The following is an 11,596-nucleotide window of genomic DNA, read 5'->3' on the forward strand; positions in this document are numbered from 1 at the left end:
AAGTTGTACAACGTGCTTAAGAAGAACGTGGTGCCGATTGTGTACGGTGCGGGGAATTATAGTTTGAGTGCTCCTCCTCACTCTGTAATTAATGTCGCCGACTTCGACACAGTCAAACAGTTGACTGACTACTTAATGCATCTGGACAAAAACGTGACCGAATACCTCAAATACTTTGAGTGGAAGAAAAAGTTTAAAATTGTAAAGAATAAAAAAGCGTGTGGCATTTGTAAAAAGTTACATGAACCATTAAGGAAGTCGGTTTACGATGATTTAAAGAGTTGGTCTTGGGGAAAGAAAGGGGAGATTTGTAAAACTGGTAAAAATCTGCCACAGATTGTCCAAAAATTATTATAGTATTTAATTGTTTTCTTAATTTTAACAGCGCAATTTCAATCATATTTTGTGTGTTTTTATCACCACACGTCCTCACCCCCCAAATAACTGCCCGCTGGGACTGGTGAAATTTAGACCACTGACTGCTTGGATGTATATCACGACCTAAAAAATTTGCCGTTTTGGATTATCTAATCCAGTTGTACTTTACAGTTTACCTAAATTAACGCCAAATAATTTCATTTGATTTATGAGGCAAAAATTCGTTTTGCGGTTTTTGCAACTTTTAAATTGGGAGCATAAATCAGTACAAAAAGGGCAACAAACTATAACGCAAATGTTGATGACTTTCCCCTGCACTAAACGCACCGACCGCAATAGTTTGGTGACTTGGAAAAGAAGGGTACCAATTTTGGGACTACCACCTTAATTTCATTTCACATTCTGTTGTTAACTTAGTTTGTTAAAAATACATAATAATCTGAAATATATCCCTTATTCTATGATAAACTTGTATATATTTGAGGCACTCTGAAAACGTGCCAAATACTTTTCCAATAATACCCAACCTCAGAATTGCAGACCTCTGGTTGGAAAATAGCGCGACTAAATCAACCCTTATTTTCTGCAAAAAATATTCTTGAGGCATGTCGAATTGGTATACTTTTAACTTTAATATGTATTTAAACAGTGAAACAATAAATAAACAACATTATTTAGTCGGGTCTGAAACCTTGTCAGGTACTTTTTTGCAAGCATTCGAAAAAATCTATCTGTCACCGTTTTCGGATTTTTTAGCTCCGGAAGATTTGCCTGTTCAAAAAACTCTTCTTGGAACATCAAGTTGGTAAATTCGCTTGTGAATATTCTCACCTAAGTAATTTTACTCCCATCTAAGAAGATGAACTTCGTGGCAAATAATTCGGCTATTTATTCGTCGGTCAAAAAATACACAAATATACTTAAAAATTTTGCACCCCTTATATCACTTCATAAACGAAAAAATGTGTAAACGTGGTTTTTCCTCATCCAAATAAAAAAAACAAAACATCTACAATAACTATTATTTTTGCTACCACATTTCTCAGGACAAGTCTACCCCTATCAAGACACAAAAAAAAGGTTATTGGGCAGTTTGTTTGTGTGGTCGACGCGTTCTGGTAGTACAAATGCAAAAGATTCAGAGCGCGTTCTGAGCTACATTCAGCCGAAAAGCGGTTTTTTAAACATTGGTGATATGCTAGTGGCCGAAACGCGTTTTGGTCACATTTTTCGGTCGTTGATGGTTGAAATCGGTGTTTGGTCCTAACTAATCTGTTTAAAATCCCTGTAAAGGGGATGCGATCATTTCTAGTTACCTATACAAGAAAATAGCTAAATTAAACTAGAAGCGGTTTGCTGGATTTCAAAGTTCGTAAACTACCAGATTGCCATCTTTTGATGCCAGCATATTTTCTCCCAACTGTCAGGTTTGAGAATGGACAATTATTTCTGGCATTCACATTTCATATTTGCACGAACAAATAGTGTAGGATTGTTCCCATTCGGAACGAAATTATTGCACTCTTTATCGACTTATTTTATCTTTCTGATACTGTACAGGTAAGATAAGTAAAATCGATTATATGTGAGTGTAAAAAGGTTTATTATAGTGATAGTCGTATTTGTTTTAATTACTTCGGAATGAGAAAAGTAAGAACTATCCTTCTGTTGCTAGCAATAACAGTAATTTTTTTGACGCTTTACAAATACAGTTTAAATTATATGCCATCACACAAGGTTGAAAAAGTCACTGATCCTATTCCAAAGTCAATCCTTTATTGGAACCCGTTTTGGGGGCGAAAGGATTACTATATAGGGTTCGGTGCGGAACCGTTTAGAACATGCGAGTACAAGAATTGCTTTGCCACGGATAACAAGACATTCAAACCAACTGACGAATTTGATGCTATAATCTTTCACGTTTCGACATATAACCCAAAGAAAGACGGTAAGCCAAGCCGACGCAGCGAAAGACAAGTTTATATTTTTAACAACGTGGAAGCACCAGCATATATCGCACCGAATTTTGCAAAATTCAACTCGTTTTACAACTGGTCAATGACTTATCGCTTCGACTCGGACATAATCTCTCGACATGGCGCATTCGTCAAGGATGAGTCGAATAATTACAGTTTACCATCAGTCCAAGTGATCAAGAAGAAGACCAAGCTGGTCGCCTGGTTCGCCAGCCACTGCAAAACGTCGAGCAAACGAGAGAAACTGGCGGAAGAAATGAAGAAGTATTTACCTGTCGACATTTACGGGAAGTGCGGCACCCTCAAATGTGAGAAGGCGCGAGGGAACAAGCTTTCATCGCCGAAGTGCTACGAGATGTTGGAGAACACTTATAAATTTTATCTGTCGTTCGAGAATTCTATCTGCAAAGACTACTCGACTGAAAAGCTATACAACGTGCTTAAGAAGAACGTGGTTCCGATTGTGTACGGTGCGGGGAATTATAGTTTGAGTGCTCCTCCTTACTCTGTGATTAATGTCGCCGACTTCGACACAGTCAAACAGCTGACTGACTACTTAATGCATCTGGACAAAAACATGACCGAATACCTCAAATACTTTGAGTGGAAGAAAAAGTTTAAAATTGTAGAGGTTCGTAAAGGGTGTGACATTTGTAAAAAGTTAAATGAACCATTAAGGAAGTCGGTTTACGATGATTTAAAGAGCTGGTCTTGGGGAAAGAAAGGGGAGATTTGTAAAACTGGTAAAAATCTACCACAGATTGTGCAAAAGTTATTATAGTATTTGATTATTTACGTTTTTTTTTTTCATTGACGGTGCCCCCTCACACAACTGCCTGCTGCAATGGTGGTGATCCGACTGGCGAGACTTGCCAATTACCCCCCTAAAAGACCACTCTGTTTTTTGGATTTGTTGGTGATATTTAACATGACTAATTTAATTCTGGGGGATAGATCTTTGGTATAGGATGGAAATTATTCCGAATATTAGCGATTATTGCTGGCATTTTACTTCATACACGCCTACGCAACCGAGTGTGGAACGAACTCGTCTCACTACTGAACAACACCATTCCCTACAAACCCACTTAGAACAAAAATTTTCACTCATGGGAGGCAAATTAGGTTTGATTCCAGTAGGTAAACATGACAAACGTTTGGTGGAGGGTGCTACCCCCAATATGCAACGGTGCGCTATCCAGTCAATCCGATTAATCAAAAGATCATCAACGCGACCATACCGACGAGATGCTTAGAGATCGAGTTATTGAACCATCAAGCACAGGATGGGATTCACCTGTTTGATTCCTAAGAAAGATCAAACCTACACATTTTGTGTAAATACCGTAAATTAAATTCACTACTGAGCGAGATGCTTTTCTTTTGCCTTACATTAGCACCATCTTAGAGGGAGGTCAAGTACCTTAGCTCCCTTGTCACTAAGTCAGCTTATTGGCAAATCGAAGTTGCTGATGAATCACACCTTTATTGTGCCTGGTCGTGTCCTTTTTGTGTCGGGGAGAAGGTACTCATAATCTCATCAAGTCATCGCCCATTTTTTTTTGAAGAGGACCATTAAGATTTAAAAAAAAGGATGGTCGTTTCAACTCGAGGTAGGTTTTGACTTAAATTCGCGGTTTCATCTAAATCATTCACACTAATCCACAAATTACCTGACCTATATCGGACAGAAAGGTACACGGACAGACACACAGACAGCAATACAAAATTATAAACGATCTCGAGGATCCTTAATAATTGAGCAGAGTGCATTCTTTCAATCTCTGTATGGCCTCCCAACATCCGCCCTGGCTATTTGTTTACAAAATAATGTCTGATGGTACACATTAGTCTATTTATTTATTTATTTTTTATCTATGAACATAACAGGTTGCCCCAATAACAATGTTCATGTATTAATTAAAAAAAAAACTATTCGAAATTATAAGGAATATAAAAAAAAATATGTTAAAAGTATTTAAATAAAAAAAAGACAAAGGAAAACAAAAGAAAGAATAAAAAAGAGAAATGATTTAATTTATACGTTGCATTTAATCTAAGAATTAAATACTGTATAAATTGTTTAAACAATGAAAATCTAATTTGAGCACACTCTTTATTCGTAGTTTTTGATGCAACTAATAAAACTTCAATCAGGAACAGTGTTTCCGGCGGAACTAAGCGCGTACAAATTCTAATTTTGTGAGTACAAATTAGTCTTTAATTAGTCCTGAATTATAGGCATATTTTTATTTGATTTGGACAAAGTGAGGGTGCCACCTTTATCTACCTGTCTGCCTCCGAAGCTATGGTAAACATTTGAGTGATATTGTAGTCTACACCTTATTGCCATCAACCAAATAAACAAATAAAATGAACCAAATCGTACGTGAATTCACCTTTTTATTCAAATGTTTCATGTTATGCACTTTTTTTTGACACCCTATATACAGGGCCAAAGAGCAGCAAACGTGTCGATATTTATTACTAGAAATGGTGCTGTTCTTTTGTTAGACTTCATTCTTTCACTTGATTTGACAAGATTACTGCGAGAAGGGGCCCGTGGAAATTTCAACATCCCGCCTGTTCAGTCAGTTCAGTGCATCCAGGAATTGTAAAATCACGAAACGCTTACTGAATATCCTGCGATTTCATAACATCACAAACCCCTAATGCCTTATTGCGCTAGTTTTTTTATCGAGAAATAAGCCCTATCGTATGGTCAATTTTACACTTTACTTCATTATTATTATTAGTTAACAGTGGTTGGTTGGTGCAACTTGTTCAACTTTGGAAAAGTGGCAGCTTCTTGTTTGCATTAAACGCATGAAGGACGTGACATAATCTGAAACTTCTATCGGAGCCCATGAAATTAAATCGGTATTAATAAAAATTGAAAACACCCGGAAATTGTTTTCAGGCAAAAAAATTTGTTCTGCGTATAAATGTAAGATCGTCGAACTATTCCAGAAACTGGAACAAAATATGAAAGTACCTATCTCTTATAAACGAAAAGCGACGGCCATTAGAGGGGTTGTATTTCATTCATGAAGGCTATAATTGTACTTATTACCCCGCGGAGAAAAATCATTTAAATTGTGCGGAGACGTTCGATTCTGTCGTAGTTTCCGGCTTGAAGAAGTTTAGCGCAAATTGAGAAACTACTCGACTCGATAGTTTTGAAGTAAACTTGTTTAGATGTGTTCTTTAGAGACAAAAGGCTTCCGTTGTTTAACATTAAATAAATTGTGTAAAGTTGGTCATTCTCTTCGTAGGGTCACTTGACTGGGATATGGATTGAATTTATAAAAGTGTCTAAAGAGGGATAGATTGTCGAATTTTTCTTTTGTTTTCGTAGCATCCCTCAAGGAATTCGTGAAAAAGTATTGAAGCCATAGTTACAAAAAGGTACAATGTAACACTTTATTTTTGAATAGTCGTGGTGTTGGAAAAAGAAAGAAAAGAGGAAAGTGCGAGAACAAAAAACAAGGTAAAAAAAAGTGTAAAAAGTATGAAGAGTGACAAATAATATGAAACAGGAAAGGACCAAAAAAGGGATGTAGCTCAAAAAAAAGGAAGGTGGTAGCGAAAAGCGACATGATAAATGAAACTAGGATATCCGTCACAGATAGAGCCAAGGAGAAATTGAGAAAACTAATAAATATTGTTGTGTAGGTACATAACGTCAGGTGGACGTTATTTAGGGTGAAATAATACCGAAGATGGGCCACCCTGTACATTCGAATGTTTTAATTTAATTTAAAGCTGCACGATTTCATTACAAATAGGCACAGAATTGGTGTATTTCATCAGAATCGGTACTGTCTATTTTTCCATTTTAGAATTGTTTTTAATTGCATAATTTCTTGGTTAAATATTATCATTCGTGTAAATTTGTAGGATGTGAAAATTGCGTTGTTTAAAATTAAGGAACATCTGGTCGAGTACATTTAAGTGCCATCTGATCGTGTGCGATAAGGACGTTGAAGTGTCAAAATGGGGAATAGGAGAAAGTGATAACAACAATGAGTTTGGTTTGATAAAATAGGTACCTAGTTAATGTGATAATAGGGTGGTACTGATGTTTGGATCGCAGATAAGAGAGTAGAATAAATGAGAGGAGCTGGAAAGGAAATTACATAGTGGAAGAACAGACAAAAATGATGAATATAACAATAGATACAGGAGGCAGGACGATAAGATACGAGGCGAAGAGGGAAAGCAAGCAAAGGAAAAAAAGAGGGAAAAGTATGAATGAAAAACTTACATACAACTGCAACAACAAAGAAAAACAGGTTCAAAAAGTAATAGTAAATGATTTACAAAAAGCGCATTTCCACATTAGCAGTCTTTGTCAAAAAAAATTACAGTCAAATTCATTTTCAGCAAATTAACCAAAAAATTCATAAATAAGAAAGTTCTAGAGAAAGTTGCATGCGCAACCTATTCTTAGCGTATAGAATGTATAAGTACAAAAATCTGATACAACGGAATACCGAACGATCCTCGAGATCTTCACGCATCCATCAATTTTACAACACACCTAAGGGGTTGATTCTGTCCCACCAGATCAGCATAGCTTGTCAAACAAATTTTTTAGTTTGGTATTAGTTTTACTTTTATTCCAGGTGCGTATATACAAAGTTTCATTTAAATATCTTAACATATAAAAAAATTGGATTGCGCAGTTACCAAAGCTGGGTTGCGCATGAGAAAAATTTGTTAATTCGTCTGCATAGTTGTTTGAAGTTTAAGGAATATTTACTAATACCGAAAACCTAACAGTCATATGTTCTTTGTAAAAAGAAAGATAAAAGAACCCTATTTTTTGGAGGTTAGGTCAGTTTTTGCGATGTATCTTTTTTTCCGTTAGTCTACGTAGCTGAAAAACAATAGCGACCTTTCTTATATCATTAAAAACATGCGTACCGATTTTCAAAGCGATCCGACGTTTCTAAACAAAGTTATCGTGCACACATAGACGGACAGACAAACAACAGACAGGTAAAATTGATTCCTAACTATAAATTGCGCCTGGCGTTTACAGGATACAGGAAAATTCGCGCAGTTATTTGTATCTGTAAAAAGCTTTCTTGATCATAAATGATTCAAAAACGGAAACTGTATTTTCACCAGGATTGCTTCTCAATTTAAATTTTCATATTTGAAACCCCGAGGTTTCGAAAGGCCAATAATCAAAATTTTCTTACATTACAAAATGCAGCAACTGAAATGTTAACTTTTTAAAAAATTAATTCCTTTTTGTGATTTCATAAAAGGAAAAAGTTATACATAAATTTTTCTACGTGAGTGAAGTTACCAAGAGTTAATTTTCTTGTTCACCGCTTTCATTCCAATTTACTTTATACGTTCAACAGGAAACCGTTCCGAATATAAATATTTGAAATGGTTAAAGGATTGTGAGGATAATGTAATTGCGAAGTATGATCTTCGAATCTTTGCCTAATATGTGGGCAAAGTGCAAAAGCTGGAGAATGGAATGTTTTATGGAAACGTTCTAAAATGGAGTATGTAAAGCCGAATTAAGCCCCGCTTAAGTGAAAATACCCCTATTTGCGTTTGTAGTTACGGCGGAGTCAATTTTTCTTATGGATTAGTAAATGAAACTTTAAACTAACATAAATTACACGCCACCTACGGCAATTATAAACGTAATTTTGATTTATAAACGACTCGAAGTGGCCGTCTAAATATACAGGACCTAACGACACTCTTAAATTATATTTTAATTCAATTTTCTGTATTTTGCTTTTATTCCCGTCCTTTTTTTTCAATTTACATACCTATACATTTAAACCGGTGTATGATGATGCCTTAAAACGCGAATTGGAATACTTATACTAATTCTTAATATTGTGCTCGATTATAGGGTAATCCGTTTATTTGGGTTTTGTAGGTGTAATGCCAAATGCGATTACTCGCATTAATATACGTATTTGTGTATGCAGTAAAACTTAATTATGAAGCGCTTTACAGTGTTAAGACGTTTTCATTTCCCCTCCTACAAATTATTTACAGTATCATAAATCTCTTTCTCGCGACGAAGAGGGGCAACTATTAGTGGTGGAAGTAAAATATTCTCATTGTGAAAGTTGTTAAAAGAAATCGCATTTAGTTATGTTATGAATTTCTGTCCTCTAGCATGTCGAGGGTCCACCGAAGTCGCTTTCAGACAAACCCCAATAACATCTTTTACGAGTCAAAATCGAAAAATCTAAAAAACGTCAAATCGAATACCTTTTACACCCAGCATGTAAGAAGCGAAGGGATGCCTTTGATTAGCGGACTCTTACCTCATGCAGTGCATTTCTGCAGTGGAAATATTCTTTCCCCGTTTCCACACAGGGTTGGACTATAAAACCCAAATCAAAGAGTAGCCATAATTTACTCTTTGCCAAAATGTATGTTAAAAAACCCCGAATACTAGGGCTACCGAATGCTCTAGAAAATCTACTAATGCTTACGCTCCGGAAAGATTTTGTAGGTGAGACTAAACACATCTGAAAAAGGCACAGAAAGCTTTCGTAGGAACAAAAAGTCGCTATCTATACAGCTTTCTAGAATCTTTCATGGACGTTTTAGACCATTTCCATTTAATAGGAACCTAGCGCGACATCTGAACTTTTGAGAGGACTTTTTCCAAAGCATTCTGTTTCCTACCAGAACTTATTATTTTTTTAGAGATTTCTACTCTCACCTATCTCTGGAAAGGGCATAGGAGTACATCAAGAGTTCTCAATAGTCTAATGGATGGTCCTGACGTGCATTGTAAAGATTTAAACAGTGGTACAAAAGCTCTCTAGAAGCCCTCATTTCAGACTATTCAGAGCCATAAAAGACTGTTGGAAAGCTTTCCATGTAGTTTTCTTGGTACTAAACATTTTCTAAATGCAGCATCTGTTGACTTTTAATTTTTGTAATTTTTATCTGTAATATTCGTTACACTATATAATAGTTTAAGTAATGACACAACTGTTCATTGATAAATTCAAAGTCTTCTTTACTAATTGATCGAAGAAGAACACTATTATGCCCCAATATGCAACAATTTTGTAATTGCAACATTTCAAACGAGAATCTAATTACGCCACTTGCTTTTGAAAGGTATAAAACATGAAATATTTTATTTCAAATTAAGTGGAAACGTAAAATGTTATTCTTTAATTCCCTTTTATTCCTTTTTATGATTATTCCGAACAGTTTTTGTTTACCAGACAACTTTTGTTAAATTTAATTAAGCATATAATTGTGTTTTGTCATCATTTGAACTGTTTTCTGGTAATTATCTAGGTATCTATTCCGCGTGCTTTCTCAAACTTTGTTGTTGATGGCACAACTGCAATAAGTACCTATTTAAAATGGAAGTGAAAAGTGGAGGAGGGACTGTAATCGGTATTTGTACTGATTGATAGATTTATAGTGAAGTATAGACTTCGATCTCATTACAAAGGCAGTCGGTCTATAGAATTTTAAGGTAAAGTAAAATAAAGGCATTCGGTTGTCTGTTGAGAGAATAAGCACATTAAATCTCTTTGTGTCCAATTTTCTTTTACAATTAGAAAAAAATTTTAATTGTGTACTTAGAGCACTCATTTAAGGATACCCCGCCAAATGATATTTTTTGGTAAATTTTGAAATATAATACCCATAAATAGTATAAATCAAGCTTGGTGTAAATAACCAAAAGGTTACAGCACCTCTTTGAACCATAATTCAAATAGGCTGTTCTATTATTGGTTATCAAATATGATACATAGGGCACAAAGAGGTTAAAAAAATCGAATGCAAAAAATTGCATTTTGATAAAAATTTGGAGTTGTCAAAACTACTTAGAAAATAAGCTTCGTTATTTTAAAGTTTGCAAAATTCCAGGGGACAGGAACTTTTTTTTGTTTAATTGTGTATACCGTTATCGTCCACATTAGCAACCCCATTCTGTCAAAAGGACTGATACAGTAACCGTTACTTTTGTATTAGTTTTAGGGGTTGTTTCTACATAGAGGTCACGAATTTCAGGGGGTTAACGTCTGATGTAGTGCATCAAATATTTGTTTCCTTTCATTGTTTTTATTATTTTGTGTGGTACATCAAATAGTTTACTTTCGGAGGCCGATATTATAACAAAATTCACATTTTCATACCTGCTTGATCTGTAAGCCTACATTTAGATTAGAATCACGAAGAAGGGGGTTAACTTCTGTCATCAATGATTCTGTATAGTGATTGATTAAATATTTTTAATTCTCCATTGTACCCTTGTTGGCCATACAAGCATTAAAGATCGGTGCAATAACGCATTTTACTAACAAAATACCGAATATCTTCAAATTGAAAATGGTAGTTTGAATGACGAAGACGAATGTGAATGAATAACGCAACTTTCATTCAGGAAAATGCGATAAAATGGTGTCGGGCTGTAGATTAAATCATTTCTGGTCGATGAAAATATATTCTTCGAGGGTACCTCCAATGCAATGCAAGATTGTTATCAGTGCATCAAAAGTAACACCATTCACTAGAAAAATTCATTCAATTGTTCGGAAGTACGTTCTTGTTCGGCAGTCGAAATGGTGAGGGTTAGTGATATACATTGTAGGCGCAAAATAACTAGGGCAGTTACTTCAAATTAAATGCGTTTAATGTATTAACTAGAAAAGTCAGTAATCCCATGAATGATAATGGTTTTCAGAGTGGATTCTGGTGTAGCTTTGTCGTATTTTATTTTCTGTAAACTTGCACGCGTGTATTACAGCGGAAGTGCAACAAAATGCCTTCCTAAGTGAAAAGTAACTGAGTTACTTTTGTAAATCATGAGTGCTGACAAGCAAAAATAAGTTTAACGCCGAAATTGCTAAATGCAAGCGCAAACTTTGGAATGGCCACTGTCGGAAAATGTTTCAACTTAGTGTGGCGACTAATCAAGCGCCACGCCATCTATGGTTTCAATTTATGTACGGAAATTAACAACTATTTTATTACTTTAGGGGAATTTTATTAATAAATAAAGCTCCGAGTTAAATGAGGATGTGTTAATTTCACAAAGTCGTTCTAAGTTTCAAGTCGTATAGGCAAAGGGTGCGAATTAACACGAGTGTCAGCTTTCTCCCAACCGTTTTATCAGACTATCCTCAATAAAGTAAAAATGTCAATGGTTCCAAGGAGCAATTAAATGATTGTTTATTGCAAATAATTTGGCGAGGTTAATGTATGTCTTTCTTATT

General features: G+C 35.3%; 1 protein-coding gene across 1 annotated transcript; it reads left to right on the forward strand.

The window, feature by feature from the left end:
* Positions 1–1,972: 1,972 nt before the first annotated feature.
* Positions 1,973–3,149, forward strand: LOC116159413 (alpha-(1,3)-fucosyltransferase C-like). Its single transcript, XM_031472382.1, has 2 exons — positions 1,973–2,028; positions 2,091–3,149. The coding sequence occupies exon 2, from the start codon at positions 2,101–2,103 to the stop codon at positions 3,133–3,135; it is 1,035 nt and encodes a 344-aa protein (XP_031328242.1). The 5' UTR covers positions 1,973–2,028; positions 2,091–2,100; the 3' UTR covers positions 3,136–3,149.
* The last annotated feature ends 8,447 nt before the right edge of the window (positions 3,150–11,596 follow it).

This window comes from Photinus pyralis, unplaced genomic scaffold, assembly GCF_008802855.1.
Source record: "Photinus pyralis isolate 1611_PpyrPB1 unplaced genomic scaffold, Ppyr1.3 Ppyr1.4_LG1, whole genome shotgun sequence".
Lineage (NCBI taxonomy): Eukaryota > Metazoa > Arthropoda > Insecta > Coleoptera > Lampyridae > Photinus > Photinus pyralis.

Excerpts from the sequence above, each read along its gene's own strand:
- LOC116159413 (XM_031472382.1), top strand. The coding sequence starts at position 2,101 with ATGCCATCACACAAGGTTGAAAAAGTCACTGATCCTATTCCAAAGTCA.